Genomic DNA, 22015 nt, shown 5'->3' with positions numbered 1-22015 from the left:
TATGTCCAGATTATTATAATGAATTTTTCCATTTCTCAATACAGTATTCATATTTGGTAAGTATTAAGTTGCAGGTCAGTGATAGAAGATATTTGATATTATATTTCAGTATCTAGTTCCCTATTTCTCCCAGTAATGTCCAGGATAGAAAAAATAGATGTTATTATTCTTCTTTAGTAGATTATTAACATGAATTATTTTATGTTGTCAAAATAATTAGAGATATATTTGGTAGTTTATGATCCACTCATATTTACTATTAAAGTTTGTATGGAATGGTTATGACTTCCTCAAGTTAATTAAATATTTTAATGCTACCAATGTTTTAGGAATTTCAAAAGAAGAATCATTTAACAGATTTATGTTAATTTGATTTTCACAACATCAGAATTATGTTTTGTCTCTAAATTGAAAGATATTTTTATTACCCAGAAATATAAAGGTTACATTTAACTGAAAATGTACATAAAAAACTGATTTCCTGATACTTTGAGGCCCTACATTTCTAATTTTAGAAACCGTTCTTGACATACATCTCTGTTAAGGATCCTTTAAGAAATATTATTTTACAAGTGTACTTGACTTAAACTCATGTGTAGCTATAAGTAGGAAATCCTTTAAGTTGGGGGGCTGATTCTTTTAGGGTAGATTTTTTCCCTCCTTTATTTCTCTTTCCATTCTAGACATTTATCCTTGATGCTCTTCAATATTTTTTCCCCTTGCAAAATTGGTTTTTACTACTGCTTTGTATTCATTTAGCATTTAAAAATAATTTGACCCTTTGCGAGTTGAGATGGCAGAGTAGTAGGGGTACCCCAGGCTTGCCTTATCTGAAAAACACAGCTAGATAATTATCAAATCCTTCTGAACATACAGGAAATTGATCTGAGGACTGAGAGAAAAAACCTGAGTAAATAAAAGGAGAAAAGACGCCACATTGTGGAGGGTAGGAAATGTGCAGATGTCATTTGAGGGACAAAAAAATCAGGATGATGCATAGGGAAGGGAGACCTGATCAAGGAGGGGGAGAGAGAGAGAGAGAGAGAGAGAGAGAGAGAGAGAGAGAGAGAGAGAGTAGGCTCAAGGCATTGTGCAAAAAACACTCTCCCCCACCAAACAATTGACAAGAAAAACAAGAGGGGCTGATTATCACAAGTTTTTACAAGCAGTGTTGCTCAATGTCTGAGGTTTTAGAAGTCTGCCATCACTAGTGTGGAGCCTGGTGGGCATAGAGGTGCTCCTGTGGAGAAAGAAGGGAGAGACCCAGGAGTGGCCATTGCAGTTTGAGGAGCTGAGAATCTCACTGGGAGAGGCAGTTCTCCTTCTTTAAGTGCATTTGGGAGAGTGGCACTGCCTCTAACAGGGACAAAAGAGCACGTGAGCACCACACCACTGAGCTAGCCTGTTTATTAGTATAGGAACTGAGGCTCCCACTGAGAGCAGCTACCCTGGATGCTGACTTTTTGCTGTGTTTTTACCATAAATTCCAAGCCCCTACATGTTCCTGTCACTGACCTTCTGGAAAAAAACCTACACCAGCTAGTGCACTGAGACCCTCTCCTGGAGGATCATTGAGGGTCTGTGAAGTGCCAGGTCCCTAAAATTTGGAATTTTGAAACCAAACTGGCATACCTGAGATAAAATACAGGAGCATTGTGCCACCAAATTGGCAGAAGGCTCAGACAAAGACAGGGTAAAGGCAGGGATCTGAGGGATGCATGGCACAAACTAGGGGAGATTGTTTGTTCTTCTGAGAGGGCTTCCTGAATAGCTGTTAGCATGAAATCCCCTCTTCAGAAATGAGAAAGCTGGTTGATGCCATTTTTATCTATGCCCATCAGGAAGGATGTACTTCAGTGAGCAGCACATCAACCATAGTGGAGGTTTGAACCACTTACATCAAGCCCACTCCCCTGCACTATGCAGGCACTTTTTTTAACTAGGGCAAATGTGCCTCAAACTCAGAGCATCAGTGGACCCTGCTGCCAGAAGACCAGCAAAATTGCCCACTTACACCAGTCTACTGACAATAAAGTGCTAAAAAAGCTGTAGGGGAAAAAGGATCTAGGAGAAATAGGAACTAGCCTCTTTTAACAAGCAGACTGAAACACACCTAGTTAAAACTTGCCACTCACTGGAGAAGGGACAAGCATTCCCCACTTGGGGGAAATGAGAAAGACAAAGAGAAACTCTGTAGGGCAATGACTTGAGGGAAAGAGCAGCCAAAACACAATAGTAGAGTGCACACAGAATACACCAGAAATATTTCCTGAAGCATGAGGCCCTGAGCAGTATAGGACCTCTTCTTCATAGAGCTACTACTTTTAGGAGCAGGAAACAGAATAGGCTTTCCTAAGACACAGAAGACAGAGAACTAGACAAAATGTCAAGATGGAGGAATTCATCCCAAAAGAAAGAACAAGAAGTCATGGATAGGGATCTCATCAAAACAGATGTAATAAACATGCCAGAACCAGAATTTAAAACAAGAATCACAAAGATACTAGGTGGGTTTGAGAAAAGCATAGAAGACATCAGGGAGTCCATTTCTGCAGAGATAAAAGACCTAAAGTCTAGCCCAGCTAAAATAAAAAATGCTATAACAGAGATGTGAAACTGACAGGATATAATGACTACAAGGAGGGAACAAGTAGAAGAATAAATAAGTGATAAAGAAGATTAAATTGTGGAAAATACTGAAGCAGAAGAGGGAAAGAAAAAATATTGGGTCATAAATCTAGAATTAGGGAGCTCAGCAACTATATGAAGCATAATAACATACATACCATAGGCGTCCCAGCAGAAGAGAGGGAAAAAAAGGGGGCAGAAGATTTATTTGAGGAAATCATAGCTGAAAACTTCCCTAATCTGGGGAAGGAAACAGACATCCAAATCCAGGAGGTTGAGAGAACGCCCATCAAGATCAACAAAATAAAAAAACCAACATCAAGATATATCATAGTTAAATTTGCAAAATATAGGGATAAAGGTAAAATCCTAAAAGGAGCAAGGCAAAAGAGGTCCCTAACTTACAAGGAAAGAAAAATGAGGTTAGCAGCAGATCTCTACACAGAAATGTGGCATATCTTCAACATGTTGAATGGGAAAAATATGCATCCAAGAATAATTTATCCAGCAAGACTGTCATTCAGAATAGAAGGCGATATAAACAGTTTTCCAGACAAAAACTAAAGGAGTTCATAACAACTAAACCAGCTCTGCAAGAAATATTAAAAGAGACTCTTTGAGTGGGAAAGTAAGACCAAAAGCAAGAAAGACTAGAAAGGAACAGAGGAAATCTCCAGAAACACTGACTTTACAGGCAATACAATGGCACTAATTTCCTATCAATAGTCGCTTTCAATGTAAATGAACTAAATTCTACAATCAAAAGTTATAGGGTATCAGATTGGATAAAACAAAACAAAACAAAACAAGACCCATCTATAAGCTGCCTAAAAGAGTCTCATTTTAGACCTAAGGACACCTGCAGATTGAAAGTGAGGGGACGGAGAATCATTTATCATGGTGATGGACATCAAATGAAAATAAAAATAACCATACTTATATCAGACAAACTAGATTTTAAACCAAATATCATAACAAGAGATGAAGGGCAGTATATCAATATAAAGGGGTTATCTAACAAGATCTAACAATTGTAAATATGCCCCAACTTTGGAGCACTGAAATATGTAAATCAATGAATAACAAACATAAGAAAACACATTGACAATAATACATTAATAGTAGGAGACTTCAATACCCTACATATATCAATGGACAGATTATCTAATCAGAAAATCATCAAGGAAATAATAGCTTTGAAGGACATGCTGGACCAGATCAACTTAATGGATATATTCAGAACATTTCATCCTAAAGCAGTGGAATACACAGTATCTTGGAGTGCACATGCAACATTCTGCAGGATAGATCACATACTGGGTCACAAATCAGCCCTCAACAATTTCCACAAAGCTATGAAACTAGAAGTCAACCACAAGAAAAAGATCGGAAAGACCATGAAAACATGGAAGTTAAAGAACATCTTACTGGAGTACGAATTGGTTAACCAGCAAATTAATGAAGACATAAAAATACATGGAAGCAAATGAAAATGAGAACAGGACAGTCCAACACATTTGGGATGCAGCAAAAGCAGTTAAAAGAGGGAAATATACAGTAATACAAGCCTACCCTCAAGAAGAAAAGTGTCAAATACACAACCTAGCCTTATACCTAAAAAAGGTAGAAAAACAACAGAAAGTGAAACTTAAAATCCGTAGAAGAAGAATAAAGATCAGAGCAGAAATAAACAATAGAGAAGCAAACAAAAATATAGACCATATCAATGAGACTATGTTCTCTGAAAGAATTAGTAAAATTGATTATTTTTACAATAGAAAGACTGGACACTAGCCCTTTATCTGATAGGTCATTGGCAAATATCTTCTCCCATTCTGTAGGTTGTCTTTTAGTTTTCTTGACTATTTCTTTTGCTGTGAAGAAGCTTTTTATGTTGATGAAGTCCCAATAATTCATTTTTGCTTTTGTTTCCCTTGCCTTTATGGGTGTATCTTGCAGGAAGTTGCTGTGGCCAAGTTCCAAAAGGGTGTTGCCTGCGTTCTCCTCTAGTATTCTGATGGATTCTTGTCTCACATTTAGATCTTTTGGTGTCTATCGAAAGATGAATGGATAAAGAAAATGTGGTATATGTATACAATGGAATATTACTCAGCCATTAGAAACGACAAATACCAACAATTTGCATCGACGTGGATGGAACTGGAGGGTGTTATGCTGAGTGAAATAAATCAAAGGGAAAAGTACAAACATTGTATGCTCTCATTCATTTGGGGAATATAAAAAATAGTGAAAGGGAATAAAGGGGAAAGGAGAGAAAATGAGTGAAAATATCAGTGAGGGTGACAAAACATGAGAGACACCTAACTTTAGGAAATTAACAAGGGGTAGTGGAAAGGGAGGTGGGCAGGGTATTGGGATGACTGGGTGATGGGTACTGAGGGGGGCACTTGGCAGGATGAGCACTGGGTGTTATGCTATATGTTGGCAAATTGAACTCCAATAAAAAAAGAACAAAAAAAAAGAATAAAAAAGGAAGACTGGCTCTTTGAAATAATTAATGAAATTGATGAATCCCTAGCCAGATTTATCACAAAGAAAAGAGAAAGTACCCAAATAATATCACAAATGAGAAAGAAGAGATCATGACCAATACCAGAAAAATACAAATAATTGTAAGAGAATATTATAAAACATAACATGCCAACAAATTTGGCAATCATGAAGAAATAGATAAATTCCAAAAACATACGAAATATCAAAAAAGAAACAGAGAAATACAAAACTTGAGCAGGCCAATAACCAGCAAAGAAACTGAATCACTAATCAAAAATCTACCAAGCATAAGTTCATGGCCAGATGGCTTCCCAGGGGAATTCTACCAGTTAGTTATTTAAAGAGGAGTTAATACCTATTCTTCTGAAACTTTCAAAAATAGAAATGGAAGGAAAATTTCCAAACCCATTCTATAAGGCCAGCACTACCTTGATTCCAAAACGAGACAAAGACACCACCTAAAAGGAGCAGGCTAATATCTCTGATGAACATAGTTGCAAAATTTCTCAACAAAATACTAACAAATTAAATTCAACAGTACATTAAAGGAATCATTCAACAACATGAAGTGGGATTTATTCCTGGGCTGGAAGGGTGGTTCCATATTCACAATTCAATCAACGTGTTATGCCACATTAACAAACAAAAGGAGGGATCCCTGGGTGGCGCAGCGGTTTGGCGCCTGCCTTTGGCCCTGGGCGCGATCCTGGAGACCCGGGATCGAATCCCACATCGGGCTCCCGGTGCATGGAGCCTGCTTCTCCCTCTGCCTATGTCTCTGCCTCTCTCTCTTTGTCTCTGTGTGACTATCATAAATTAAAAAAAAAGGGATAAGAACCTTAATGATCCTGTCAATAGATGGAGAAAAAGCATTTGGCAAAGTACAGCATCCACTTTTGATAAAAACCCTTGAAAAAGTGAGGATAGAAGGAACATATCTCAACATAGTAAAGGCCATATATGAAAACATCCACAGGTAAAATCATCCTTAATGGAGAAAAACAGCACTTACAAAACAGGGATGTCCACTCTCACTTCTGTTATTTAACACAGTACTAGAAGTCCTAACCTCAGGAATCAGACAACAAAAAGAAATAAAATGCATCCAAACTGGCAAGAAAGAAGTCAAACTTTCACTACTTGCAGATGACATAATACTTTGTAGTAAACTCAAAAGACGGGATGCCTGTGTGTCTCAGTGGTTGAGCGTCTGCCTTTGGCCCATGGCGTGATCCTGGAGTCCTGGGATCAAGTCCCACATCAGGCTCCCTGCATGGAGCTTGCTTCTCTCTCTGCTTATGTCTCTGCCTCTCTCTCATGAATAAATAAAATATTTAAATAAAATAAACTCAAAATTCTCCAAAAAAATTGCTCAAACTGATAAAAGAATTCAGTAAGTTTGCAGGACATAAAATCAAGGTACTCAAATTTGTTGCATTTCTGTACATAAGTAATGAAGCAGTAGAAAAAGAAATGAAGGAATCTATCCCACTTACAACCATAAGAAACCTAGGAATAATTTGAAGGTTTTCTAGGTAATTTGGTGGAGACAGGTGATTTGGATGTTTATAGCAGCAATGGCCACGATAGCCAAACTGTGGAAGGAGTCTCGGTGTCCAACGAAAGATGAATGGATAAAGAAGATGTGGTTTATGTATACAATGGAATATTACTCAGCTATTAGAAATGACAAATACCCACCATTTGCTTCAACGTGGATGGAACTGGAGGGTATTATGCTGAGTGAAGTAAGTCAGTCGGAGAAGGACAAACATTATATGTTCTCATTCATTTGGGGAATATAAATAATAGTGAAAGGGAATATAAGGGAAGGGAGAAGAAATGTGTGGGAAATATCAGAAAGGGAGACAGAATGTAAAGACTGCTAACTCTGGGAAACGAACGGGGTGATAGAAGGGGAGGAGGGCGGGGGGTGGGAGTGAATGGGTGACACGCACTGGGGGTTATTCTGTATGTTAGTAAATTGAACACCAATAAAAATAAATTAAAAAAAAGAAACCTAGGAATAAACCTAATCAAGGAGATAAAATATATGTATTCCGAGAAAAATAGTATAGCAATGCAGGAATACCTCAAGAAGCAAGAATAATCTGAAGTATATAACCTAACAGTACACCTAAAGCAGTCAGAAAAAGAAGAGTGTATAAAACCTAAATCCTGTAGAAGAAGGGAAATAATAAAGATTAGAGCAAAAATACATGATACAGGAATAAAAAAACAGCAGCATAGATTAATGTAACTAGGAGCCTATTCTTTGAAAGAATTACTACAATGGATAAACCTGTAGCAAGACTTATCAAAAAGAAAGTACCCAGATAAAATCATTAATGAAAGAGGACCGATCAAAACCAGCACCACTGAAATACAATTATAAGAGAATATTATGAAGAAGCATGCATCCAAAAATTGGGCACCTGGAGGAAATGGATAAATTCCTAGAAACATATAAACTACCAACATTGAAACAGGACAAAATAGAAAATTTGAGCAAATTCATAACCAGAAAAGAAATTGAATCAGTAATCAAAAAACCCACAAGAAAGAAGAGTCTATGGTCATTTGGGTTCGCAAGAGTATTCTACCAATCATTTAAAGAAGAGTTAATAACTCTTCTTCTCCAACTATTCAAAAAAATAGAATTGGAAGGAAAACTTTTAAACTATTTCTTTGAGACTAGCATTATCTTGGTTTCAAAACTACACGAAGATCCCACTACAAATCAGCCAAGATGCCTGATGTACATGGTTGCAAAAATTCTCAACAAGAGACTAACAAATTAAATCCAACAGTTCTTTAAAAAATATTCACTGTGATCTGGTCATGTTTAACCTGGCTTCAAGCATGGTTTAGTATTCACAAATCCATCAACGTGATATAACACATTAATCAAAGAAAGGACAAGAACCATATGATCCTCTCAATAGATATAGAAAATGCATTGATAAAATACAGCATCCGTTGTTGAAAAACTTCAACAAAGTAGGGGAATTGGTAACATACCCCAATATCATAAAACCCATATATTAAAGGCCCATATATATGGTCAGGAACAACACAGGGATTTCCACTGTCACCATTGTGACTTAACAAAGTACTGTAAGTCCTAGTCCCAGCAATCAGACAACAAAAAGAAATAAAAGGCATCCAAATCAGCAGAGTAGTAGTCAAATTTCCACTCATCGCAGACGACATGACACTCTAAGTAGAAAACCCTGAAGACTATACCAAAAATAGTTAGAACTGGAGGGGAAAGATGGCGGAAGAGTAGGGTCACCAAGTCACCTGTCCCCACCAAATTACCTAGATAACAAAATAATCCTGAAAATCTACGAATTTGGCCTGAGATTTAAAGAATCAACAGCTGGAATGCTACAGTGAGAAGAGATCACGCTTCTATCAAAGTAGAAAGAGGGGGAAAAAAGAAATAAAGAAACAAAAGGCATGCAAGAGGGAGGGGCCCCGCGAGGAGCCAGGCTAAGGCCCAGTCGAGTTTCCCCAAGACAGGAAAGCCCTGCCTGGAGAAGCAGGAGATTCGCCAATCTTCCTGGACAGAAAAGCGCCAGAAAGGGATGGCAGGATATATTTAGGGTCCTAAATGAGAAAAACATGCAGCCAAGAATACTTTATCCAGCAAGGCTCTCATTCAGAATAGAAGGAGAGATAAAGAGCTTCCAAGACAGGCAAAACTGAAAGAATATGTGACCACCAAATCAGCTCTGCAAGATATAATAAGGGGGAATCTTAAAATTCTTCTTTAATAAGATGTACATTGGAACAATCCACAAAAACAGGGACTGAATAGGTATCATGATAACACCAAACTCATATCTTTCAATAGTAACTCTGAATGTAAATGGACTTTATGACCCAATTAAAAGGCGCAGAGTTTCAGACTGGATAAAAAAGCAGGACCCATCTATTTACTGCCTACAAGAGACTCATTTTAGACATAAGGACACCTACAGCCTGAAAATAAAAGGTTGGAGAACCATTTACCATTCAAATGGTCCTCAAAAGAAAGCAGGGGTAGCCATCCTTATATCAGATAAACTAAAATTTTTCCCGAAGACTGTAGTGAGTGATGAAGAGGGACACTATATCATACTTAAAAGATCTATCCAAGAAGAGGACTTAACAATCCTCAATATATATGCCCCGAATGTGGGAGCTGCCAAATATTTAAACCAATTAATAACCAAAGTGAAGAAATACTTAGATAATAATACACTTATACTTGGTGACTTCAATCTAGCTCTTTCTACCCTCGATAGGTCCTCTAAGCACAACATCTCCAAAGCAACGAGAGCTTTAAATGATACACTGGACCAGATAGATTTCACAGATATCTACAGAACTTACATCCAAACTCCACTCACTACACATTCTTCTCAAGTGCACATGGAACTTTCTCCCGAATAGACCAATACTGAGTCACAAATCGGGTCTGAAACGATACAAAAGATTGGGATCGTCCCCTGCATATTCTCAGACCATAATGCCTTGAAATTAGAACTAAATCACAACAAGAAGTTTGGAAGGATCTCAAACACGTGGAGGTTAAGGACCATCCTGCTAAAAGATGAAAGGGTCAACCAGGAAATTAAGGAAGAATATAAAAGATTCATGGAAACTAATGAGAATGAAGATACAACTGTTCAAAATCTTTGGGATGCAGCAAAAGCAGTACTAAGGAGGAAATACATCGGAATACAAGCATCCATTCAAAAACTGGAAAGAGGGATCCCTGGGAGGCGCAGCGGTTTGGCGCCTGCCTTTGGCCCAGGGCGCGATCCTGGAGACCCGGGATCGAATCCCACGTCGGGCTCCCGGTGCATGGAGCCTGCCTCTCCCTCTGCCTGTGTCTCTGCCTCTCTCTCTCTCTGTGTGACTATCATAAATAAATAAAAAATTAAAAAAAAAACTGGAAAGAACTCAAATACAAAAGCTAACCTTACACATAAAGGAGCTAGAGAAAAAACAGCAGATGTACCCTACACCCAGCAGAAGAAGAGACTTAATTAAAATTCGAGCAGAACTCAACGAAATCGAGACCCGAAGAACTGTGGAACAGATCACCAAAACCAGGAGTTGGTTCTTTGAAAGAATTAATAAGATAGATAAACCATTAGCCAGCCTTATTAAAAAGAAGAGAGAGAAGACTCAAATTAATAAAATCATGAATGAGAAAGGAGAGATCACTACCAACACCAAGGAAATACAAATGATTTTAAAAACATATTATGACAGCTATACGCCAATAAATTAGGCAATCTAGAAGAAATGGACGCATTCCTGGAAAGCCACAAACTAACAAAACTGGAACAGGAAGAAATAGAAAACCTGAACAGGCCAATAATCAGGGAGGAAATTGAAGCAGTCATCAAAAACCTCCCAAGACACAAAAGTCCAGGGCCAGATGGCTTACCAGGGGAATTCTATCAAACGTTTAAAGAAGAAACCATACCTATTCTACTAAAGCTGTTTGGAAAGATAGAAAGAGATGGAGTACTTCCAAATTCGTTCTATGAGGCCAGCATCACCTTAATTCCAAAACCAGACAAAGACCCCACCAAAAAGGAGAATTACAGACCAATATCCCTGATGAACATGGATGCAAAAATTCTCAACAAGATACTAGCCAATAGGAATCAACAGTACATTAAGAAAATTATTCACCAAGACCAAGTAGGATTTATCCCCGGACTCAAGGCTGGTTCAACACTTGTAAAACAATCAATGTGATTCATCATATCAGCAAGAGAAAAATCAAGAACCATATGATCCTCTCATTAGATGCAGAGAAAGCATTTGACAAAATACAGCATCCATTCCTGATCAAAACTCTTCAGAGTTTAGGGATAGAGGGAACTTTCCTCAACATCTTAAAAGTCATCTACGAAAAGCCCACAGCAAATAACATTCTCAATGGGGAAGCACTGGGAGTCTTTCCCCTAAGATCAGGAACAAGACAGGGATGTCCACTCTCACCACTGCTATTCAACATAGTACTGGAAGTCCTAGCCTCAGCAATCAGACAGCAAAAAGACATTAAAGGCATTGAAATTGGCAAAGAATAAGTCAAACTCTCCCTCCTTGTCGATGACATGATATTCTGAATAGAAAATCCAAAAGCCTCCACCCCAAGATTGCTAGAACTCATACAGCAATTTGGCAGTGTGACTGGATACAAAGACAATGCCCCGACGTCAGTGGCATTTCTCTACACTAACAATGAGACTGAAGAAAGAGAAATTAAGGAGTCAATCCCATTTACATTTGCACCCAAAAGCATAAGATACCTAGGAATAAACCTAACCAAAGAGGTGAAGGATCTATACCCTAAAAACTATATAGAACACTTCTGAAAGAAATTGAGAAAGACACAAAGAGATGGAAAAATATTCCTCGCTCATGGATGGGAAGAATTAATATAGTGAAAATGTCAATGTTACCCAGGGCAATTTACCCTTTTAATGCAATCCCTATGAAAATACCATGGACTTTCTTCAGAGAGTTGGAACAAATAATTTTAAGATTTGTGTGGAATCAAGAAAGACCTCGAATAGCCAGGGGAATTTAAAAAAAAGAAAACCATAGCCGGGGGCATCACAATGCCAGATTTCAGGTTGTACTACAATGCTGTGGTCATCAAGACAGCGTGGTACTGGCAGAAAAACAGACATCTAGATTATTGGGACAGAATAGAGAATCCAGAAGTGGACCCTCAACTTTATGGTGAACTAATATTCGACAAAGGAGGAAAGACTCTCCACTGGGAAAAAGACAGTCTCTTCAATAAATGGTGCTGGGAAAATTGGACATCCACATGCAGAAGAAAGAATGAAACTACACCACTTTCACCATACACAAGGATAAAATCAAAATGGATGAAAGATCTAAATGTGAGACAAGATTCCATCAAAATCCTAGAGGAGAACACAGGCAACACCCTTTTTGAACTTGGCCACAGCAACTTCTTGCAAGATACATCCAAGAAGGCAAAAGAAACAAAAGCAAAAATGAACTATTGGGATTTCATCAAGTCAAGAAGCTTTTGCACAGCAAAGGATACAGTTAATAAAACTAAAAGACAACCTACAGAATGGGAGAAGATATTTGCAAATGACCTGTCAGATAAAGGGCTAGTTTCCAAGATCTATAAAGAACCTATTATACTCAACAGCAAAGAAACAAGCAATCCAATCCTGAAATGGGCAAAAGATATGAACAGAAATCTCACAGAGGACGACATCGACATGGCCAACAAGCACATGAGAAAATGCTCTGCATCACTTGCTATCAGAGAAATGCAAATCAAAACCACAATGAGATACCACCTCACACCAGTGAGAATGGGGAAAATTAACAAGGCAGGAAACCACAAATGTTGGAGAGGATTTGGAGAAAAGGAAACCCTCTTACACTGTTGGTGGGAAGGTGAACTGGTGCAGCCACTCTGGAAAACTGTGTGGAGGTTCCTCAAAGAGTTAAACATAGACCTGCCCTATGACCCAGCAATTGCACTGCTGTGGTTTTACCCCAAGGATACAGATGCAGTGAAACGCCGGACACCTGCACCCCAATGTTTAAAGCAGCTATGTCCACAAGAGCCAAACTGTGGAAGGAGCCTCGGTGTCCATCGAAAGATGAATGGATAAAGAAGATGTGGTATATGTATACAATGGAATATTGCTCAGCCATTAGAAATGACAAAATCCCACCCTTTTCTTTGAGGTGGATGTAACTGGAGTGTATTATGCTGAGTGAAATAAGTCAATTGGAGAAGGACAAACAATATATGTTCTCATTCATTTGGGGAATATAAAAAATAGTGAAAGGGAATAAAGGAGAAAGGAGAAAAATGAATGGGAAATATCAGAAAGGGAGAGAGAAAATTAAAGACTTGTAACTCTGGGAAACGAACTAGGGGTGGTGGAAGGGGAGTTGGGCGGGGGGGTGGGGGTGACTGTGTGTCGGGCACTCTTGTGGGCACTTGATGGGATGAGCACTGGGTGTTATTCTATATGTTGGCAAATTGAACACCAATAAAAATAAATTTTTTAAAAATTGTTAGAACTGATTTATGAATTCAACAAAATCACAGGATACAAAATCAAGTACATTTGCCTTTCTCTACACTAATAATGAAGAAGCAGAAAGAAAAATCAAGGAATCGATTCCCATTTACAATTGAACCAAAAAGCATAAGATACCAAGGAATAAACCTAACCAAGGAGGTAAAAGAAAGGCATTCTGAATACTATAAAACCCTGATGAAAGAATTTGAAGATGACACGAAGAAATGAAAAGACACTCTAGCCTTATTCATTGGAAGAATAAACCTTTTTAAAAGGTTTTTACTACCCAAATCAATCTACATATTTAATGCAGTCTTTTCAAAATACCACCATTTTTCACAGATCTAGAACAATATTAACATTTGTATGAAACCACAAAAGACCTCAAGTGGCCATAACAATCTTGAAAAAGTAAAGTGAAGCTGGAGGAAACACAATTCTGGATTTAAAGCTATATTACAAAACTGTAGTCATGAAGACAGTATGGTAATGGCACAAAAACAGACACATAGATCAATGGAACAGAATACAGAACCCAGAAGTGGACCCACAATGATACCAATTCATGTTCAACAAACTGGGAAAAAATATCCAATGGAAAAATGACAGTCTTTTCAGCAAATGACATTGCGAAAACTGGATGGCCCCATGCAGAAGAATGAATCTGGGCCACTTTCTTATACCATACACAAAAATAAATTCAAAATGGTTGAAAGACCTAAATCTGAGACAGGAAACCATAAAAATCCTGAAGAATAACACAGGTAGTAACCACTTTGACATTGGCTACAAAGACTTCTTACTGGACATTCTCTTGAGGCAAGGGAAACAAAAGCGAAAATGAACTATTGATTTAAAAAAATGAACTATTGGGGGGATCCCTGGGTGGCTCAGTGGTTTAGCGCCTGCCTTTGGCCCAGGGCGTGATCCTGTAGTTCTGGGATCGAGTCCCACGTTGGGATCCCAGCCTGGAACCTGCTTCTCCCTCCTTCTGTGTCTCTGCCTCTCTCTCTCTCTCCCTTTGTCTATCATAAATAAATAAATAAATAAATAAATAAATAAATAAATAAATAAATCTTAAAAAAATGAACTATTGGGGCTTCATCACAATAAAACTTCGGCACAGTGAAAGAAACAATCAACAAAACTAAAAGGCCACCTGCAGAATTGGGGAAGATATTTGCAAATGACATATCTGATAAAGCGTTATCCAAAATCTGTAAAGACATTATCACACTCAACACCCAAAAAGCAAATAATCCAGTTAAGAAATGGGCAGTACACATTAATAGACTTTTTTCCAAAGAAGACTACAGATGGCTAATAACACATGAAACGATGCTCAGCATCAGTCATCATCACGGAAAGACAAATCAAAACAACGAGATACCAACTTATCCCTGTCAGAATGGCTAAAATTAATAATATAGGAAACAAATTTTGGTGAGAATATGTAGAAAGGGAAACCCTTTCATACTGTTGGTGGGATTGCAAAGTGGTGTAGCCACTCTGGAAAATAGCATGGTGGTTCCTCAAAAAGTTAAAAATATAACTGCCACTAGACCAGCAATCACACTAATAGGTATTTATGCAATGGATACAAAAATACTATTTCAATGGGGCACGTGTATCCTGATTTTTATAGCAGCATTGTGAACAATAGGTAAGTTATGGAAAGATCCTGTGTGTCCATCAACTGATGATAGATAAAGAGGATGTCAGCTATAAAATGAACGATACTTGCCATTTGCTGTGATTTGGATGGTGGTAGAGTGTATTATGCTAAGTGAAAACAAAGAAAGATAAATATCATATAAAAAAAATAAAAAAAATATCATATGATTTCACTCACACGTGGAATTTAAGAAACAAAACAGATGAAATAGAAGTAGAAGAAAAAAACAGGGAGGCACGCCATAAGAGACTTAACTAGAGAAAGCAAACTGCGGATTGATGAAGACAGGTGGGCTGGGGAATGGGCTAAATAGTTGGTTATTAAGAAGGGTACTCGTGATCAGCACTTGGTGTTATATGTAAGTGATGAATAATTAAATTCTATTCCTGAAACCGTTATTACAATATGTGTTGACTAACTAGAATTTAAAGAAAAACTTGAAAAAAATATAATGCACTATAAAAAACTACAGCTAATATGATAAAGGGAAAAGTTTTGCAATAGAAAAATAATTTCATAAAAAAAAAAAAAGAAAAATAATTTCAAACCCTTGTACTATAGATATGCAAAACTCTTTGATAAACAATTACTGTTCATCTAAATATTGATGCCTAGTCAATAGTAGGTGCAGTTGTATGCTATGCCAGAAGCAATGCAAAGATAAATAGAATAAACAATTCAATAACTTCAATTTTATAGACATACTGTGTTTTTCTCAGTTCTCAGCTGACTCTGTCATGCAGGTCTGAAATAGATAGGGCAAATTTTATTGCCATTTTATAGATGAGGGAACTAAAGAGCTGATCCTAGTAAATAGAGTAATCCAAGCCAAGAGGGAACTAGTTTGCCACCCTTGTTTGGTTTTCAGTCAATACAAATTTATACTATTTTCCTAGCCTAAATATTCTGTAATTACTTTCCAATAAGTACATTATTTGAGGTGTTTCGTTCACCCTGGTGGTGTTTTGACATTTACATTATTATTACTGTTAGCCTTCTTTCAAAGTAAGCTGATACTTAGCTTGGTTTTCCTTGACCCTGGATTATTCACTGCATGTGAAGAGTACATCAAGCTGCTTTCCCAGATCTCTGCATGTACATTTTAATAAATCTATAACTAAATGCTTTTGGAATTTCTCGGTGATCAAACTGTCCTATCTACCCAGAAATATAGCAAATATTTGAACAGATGGATATTGCAATAATGTATAAAACCCATAAAATAATGCTGTAAAAATCTGTCTTCTTTATTTTCACTTTTTAGTTTTAATTCCAGTATAGTTAACATGCAGTGTTATATTAGGTTCAGGTGTACAATATAGTGACTTAACAATTCCATACATCACCCCTTGCTCATCATGACAAGTACACTCTATGTCCATCATCTATTTCACCTATCCCCTACCACCTTCCCTCTGATAACCATCAGTTTGTTCTTAATAATTAAGAGTCTGTTTATTGGCATATCTCTTTCTTTTTTCCCCCTTTACTCATTTATTTTGTTTCTTAAATTCCACATATGGGTGAATCATATGATATTTGTCTTTCTCTGACTTACTTCTCTTAGCATTATACTCTCTTGGTCCATCCCTCTTGTTTTGACCTGTTTTCTGGAGGTATCTATGCTTATAGGAAGCAGTCATAATAATATCATATAGTATGATTTCCTAATAAATTGTCTTCAGTTTCTTTTTCTCATTAACAGGTGATTTCAAGTCAGTTGTCAAAAGATTGGGGCAGTAGTGTACTTTGCATTTTGTTTTATATTCTATCAGTATATTTTTCCAGTATTAACAGCATTGTTGGCTCCTTGAATTAAAAAGATGATCACAGATTGTAGAGGTCAGAACATACTGTTTTGGTTGTGATTGAGCCTTCATAATTTTTGTATTTATTAACAATTACTATGATATTCCAACAAAAAACTAACTCACCTTCATTCTCGCCTGAGATTTGTCATGTTGTTTTGGAAAGAACAGTGGTTCCTATTTCAAAGTTATTAAATCTTAATTTCACACTATTAGCTTTCTTTACAGATATCAACTATGATTAGGTACTATGTATAAGTTTGTTAGGGCTGCCATAACTAAGTATCACAGACCAAGTAACTTATACAACAAATATATTTTCTCACAATTCTGGAGGCTAGAAGTTCAAGAGCAAATTGTTGGCAAAGTTAATTTCTTCTGAGGTCTGTTTCCTTGGCTTATAGATGTCAGTCTTCTCCCTGTGCTTTTATATGCTTTTTCTTCTGTGTGTGTCTATGTCTTAATCTTCTCTTCTTTTTTTTTTTTAATCTTCTCTTCTTAAAGGAACACTAGTCATATTTGATAAGGGTTCATCCTAATGACCTTATTTTTTTAACACCCTGTCTCCAAATAGTCACATTCTGAGGTACTGGGGGTTAAGACTTCAGCACATGAATTTTGAGGGGAAACGATTCAGCCCATAACATACTGTATATCTTTTTGTTTCATTAAGGGATGTGACATATCTGACAAAATTTGTTATCCTCAAGTCTACATTTTATCTCTGTATCCCAAGTAGGTAGCACAGTGTATGATACATAGCATGTGCTCCATGAATGTTGTTGATTTTTCTGAATGAGTGAGTAATTAAAGATAAAAGGCTGTGTGTATGGGAAGATTATGTAATACATCATGACTTTATTATACCAGGATAGAGAAAAGTATTTGAAGATGATTCACTCTTAGGAGAAAACAAATGGATTGTTGATAGGTACATTACTACCTTATTTCAGGCTAGAACACTACAAGTCTCAAGATTTTTGGAATGGTGCAGAACCAGAAGAAAGTGAAGTAGAAGAAGGAAAGAGGGCTACAGATGACACAAAAATAATGTTTTAGTATTAAACATCAATAAATATAGCCTTGGAGATGCTAAGAAATGTTAGGCAGTAGACAAGAATGGGTTGGGGAGGAGATGAAATAAGAAAGATGAATATTGGAAATGATGACATAGAGAGTATCAGAGAATTTGACAGTAAAAAAAGAGGTAGCACATGCAAATTATAAAACACTTGTATAATAAGTAACCATGTGTATGTATGTGTGTATATATGTGTATGACTATCTATATTTATATATCTATGTACCTGTATCTTAGAAGCACCTAAATACTACTTTTCAATACTGAGCATGTATCAGAATCATCTGGGAGGTTTTAAAAAATACTAGGTCTCACTCTAGTTCTACTGAACCATAATCTTTGAGGATGGAACTCAAACATGTGTATTAAATAAATATTTATTTTACTAGTGATTTTTATTTGCAGCTAAGGAATTATAAGCTACTCTTTACTTAAATGCAACCTAGCTATAATTTAGTAACATAGTACATAGTAGTTGTTTGCTTAGGAACATATGTGTGTTTATTAGAGAAGACAGATGGCCAATCAGTAAGTTAATGTCAGCATTTTTTAAAAAGTACAGATTCTGGAGTCATTGTGCCTTTCATTTATATTGAGTACAACACAGTGTAATAAAAGTACTGACCATGGATAATCTTGAAAAATGTTTATTTATATTCCTCACACTCTGAAGAAAAAATGCTTATTTCATTAAATTTAGATATAAAATCAGTTCTGTTCAAAACTGACACAATTCCATTATATAGGATGAATTTCATATTTCCTTATTTCCTTTGTATATTAAAAAATTAACTCTGGGGGAAGCCTGGGTGGCTCACAGGTTTAGCTCCTGCCTTCAGCCCAGGGCATGATCCTGGAGACCCGGGACTGAGTCCGGCATTGAGCTCCCTGCATGGAGCTTGCTTCTCCCTCTGTGTCCCTGCCTCTCTCTCTCTCTCTCTGTGTGTGTGTGTGTTTCTCATGAATAAATAAATTAAAATCTTTTAAAAAATTAACTCTGGATACCTATTTTCAGTTTTTCTTAAAGACATTTAAAAATAATTTTACGTGTTTTTTTTACTATTTATCTTGAAAATCTTTCTTTTTACAAGTGAGAATAAGCTGATGATTGCCAGAGGGGAGGGAAGCTGGAGGATGGGTAAAATGAGTGAAGTGAAGTGGGAGATACAGGCTTCCAGTTGAGGAATGAGTAAGTCATGGGAATAGGAGCTACAGCATTAAGAAGTATAGTCAATGGTAAAGTAATAGCATTGTATGGTGACAGTAGTTATACTTGTAGTGAGCATAGGATATCATATAGAATGGTTGAACCAATACCTTGTGTACCTGAAAGTAATGTAACATTGTGTGTCAACTATACACGAAATATAATAAATATTATATATTAAAATATATATTGTATATAATACTATCTATCCATATAAATTAAAACAACTTTTTCTTCATTCTCTAGTTATGAAATTGTGTGGATTTCCGTGGCTGTCTGCTTCCATAAAATCAAACAAGTATTATGCAAAGCCTTAGGAATGCAGAGATGAATGTGATAATATCTGCATTCAGGAAGCTCACAGTCTAGTGAAAGAGAAAGACAATGTGATTTATTAGGACACACAGTAACAATATTTTATGGTGGCTATCCCCTGGGAAAAGTGATCTTTTTCTAATCTAGTAGCATTTCTCATGTTGGAAACTTTTTATGGTAATGCTGCCAAAAAATGAAAGACATATTACATTTTTAAAGGCTGGGCATCTGGATTTTATTTTATTTTTTTTTATTTTTTATTTTTTTTGGCATCTGGATTTTAATTAAGAAAAGAGACATTGGGCAGACACTTTAATTTAGAAGACATTCTTAGCTTTGGTGAAACTAACTAGAGTATAATTGTTTCCTTGGTGACAGTAACTAGTACAGTACAGTTGTTTCCTAGCTCTGAACATTTTTTAAAAACTAATGTCATTATGACCCATGTTTATAATGATGGTCTTAAATGTCAGATACTAAAATACTTAGGCATAAAAATGCTGTATTGTGTTCAACATAGAATCACAGACCTATGGGGAACCTTAAAGACCCATGTAATGTAACCTGTTTGTCATGTGAGAACAGTGAAGTAGAGTAGTTTGTGATTTGGCTAAGGCCACTTGTCTTATGCATGGCAGAGCTAGGAGCAAATCTTAGTCTACTGACTCTTCTACCAGTGTTCTTTCAGGTGGAGAAGAATCCTAATACATGTTTTTATTATATGCTCTAAAGACCAGTAGTACATTCCTGGTATGTAGTGAAAACTCAGTTAACCATAATATTTAGAGTATACAGTCTGATGTTGCTTTTGGTATACACATATTCTATTGCAAAGGTGCATATAGATAAACCATATAGAATGGTAGCTGCAAAGCATATGTATTTGCATTAAAAAGTTTTTCTTAAAAGATTTTATTTATTTATTCATGAGAGACATACAGTGAGAGGCAGAGACACAGACCAGAGGGAGAAGCAGGCTCCTTGCAGGGAACACGATGTGGGACTCGATCCAGGGACTGGGATCACACCCTAAGCCAGAGGCAGACCCTCAACCACTGAGCCACCCAGGCATCCCTAAAAACAGTTTTTGACTTTTTGGGGGAAATTAACTCTCATAGCCACTTACAAGTCTGTTGAAATACCATCTTGATGTATAGCAAACAGCCATAGACATACTTTTAGAGCTGATTCTTCATTTCTGGCTGATTAGTGGTTACTGATACCTAAAGCTAAAATTACTCTCCTACCCTCATGACAGAGTGAATGTTTGACTAATTGTGTAACATGGAAGTTATTTTAGCTGCGAAGGAGTCTGGTTTACTTGGGATTATGCTTATGCCCACTTTGACCATAGTCAATATTTATTAATCAATCAATAAATGCATGACTTGACTGAGAATATTCTTGGTATCCAGACCAGAATTTGAGAATGCTCAACTGACTGGGCCAGTCAGGCACCCCTCCAGTGAGGGTCTTAAAACTATTATTAGTTGTTGATTTTTTTCTTCTATCACTACTAGTTGGAAGGGAAACCTGAAGCATAGATTTTATGTGCTTATGTTTATGTGTAATTATATAATAGAGGTGGTGGTGGTGGTTGATCTCTGTGTGAGAAAATAGGGAATTGAAATATACCAGTAGCCCATAAAACTCTGTGCTAAGGTGAAGGAGTTGGATAGTCAGTTATTTTCTGGTGTGATTTCTGGATCTAAATGGAGCTAATCATTAGATGTTGCAACTAGTTTTGAGAATTGTTTAGATTTTTTTTTTACAGGATGAAGGAGTTGTTAAAGAAATCCCTATTACTCATCATGTTAAGGAAGGATATGAGAAGGCAGATCCTGCACAGTTCGAGTTGCTCAAGGTGCTTGGTCAGGGATCCTTTGGAAAGGTAATAAATGCCTTATTCCACATTTTTTTTCTCTTTTAAACATTTAACAGAAAAAGTGTACACATAGAAATTTGGAAAATGTGCCATTTATAAATTTGTAAAAGAATACACATAAAGTTAACTCTCTAATTTTACTCCTTTTATTTCTGTGGTACTTTTAGTTCTATTTCTTGATATTTATCTATAATAAACAATGTTTTCCGGTACTGTGGGCTCACTCATTTCTTTGGAACAAAATAGAACATGCTGTTTATTAGTTGCCTATGTCAAAGTAGTTTGATTTTTTAAAAAACGTTTTCCTTTTAAAAATGCTGGCATAATCCACAGCTTGTTCTTTCTGAGTGATTTTAGCTATATTTTATTTTATCTATATTTATCTATATTTCTTAGCCCTATCACAAAAGTAATAATTATACACCAATTCATATATGAGTGCATGAATTCACCTATTATCATTAAAGAAGTGTGTGTACCTTACAGCAGGGATAGGGACTGGGTGACGTATGGATGATGTGAAACTCCTAAGCTCTAAGGAGCTTAAGTTTCAAGATAGAAACACTGAGAAATTCATGATTAATTCCATTATCAAAATAATGAAATTAATTATTAAATCTGTTTATTAAGTGCTTAATGGTATGATTCTTAGAAGTTTGTAGGTCTGGTTCTTGACTTTTGTACATCTAACATCTAAGAAGTGAAAGTTGAAAGTTACTATACACACAACAATAGATAACAGCCTTTAAGGAAACAATAGCAACAATTTAATGGGAGAAAGATAAGGAGAAACTACTAATTTG

At 36.5% G+C, this 22015-nt stretch overlaps 1 protein-coding gene across 3 annotated transcripts in view; it reads left to right on the top strand.

Annotated features, from left to right (window-relative positions):
* Positions 1 to 22015, top strand: part of RPS6KA6 (ribosomal protein S6 kinase A6) — a 195533-nt gene that overhangs the window by 54757 nt on the left and 118761 nt on the right. For all 3 annotated transcript variants that reach the window (XM_038587788.1, XM_038587789.1, XM_038587790.1), the window contains exon 3: positions 21102 to 21218. In XM_038587788.1, coding sequence (XP_038443716.1) covers positions 21102 to 21218 — 117 coding nt within the window. The remainder of the gene's footprint in view (positions 1 to 21101; positions 21219 to 22015) is intronic.

Source organism: Canis lupus, chromosome X (assembly GCF_011100685.1).
Source record: "Canis lupus familiaris isolate Mischka breed German Shepherd chromosome X, alternate assembly UU_Cfam_GSD_1.0, whole genome shotgun sequence".
In the NCBI taxonomy this organism is placed as follows: Eukaryota; Metazoa; Chordata; class Mammalia; order Carnivora; family Canidae; genus Canis; species Canis lupus.
The sequence above is the reverse complement of the archived record's forward strand: the minus strand, read 5'-3'. Positions and strand labels throughout refer to the sequence as shown.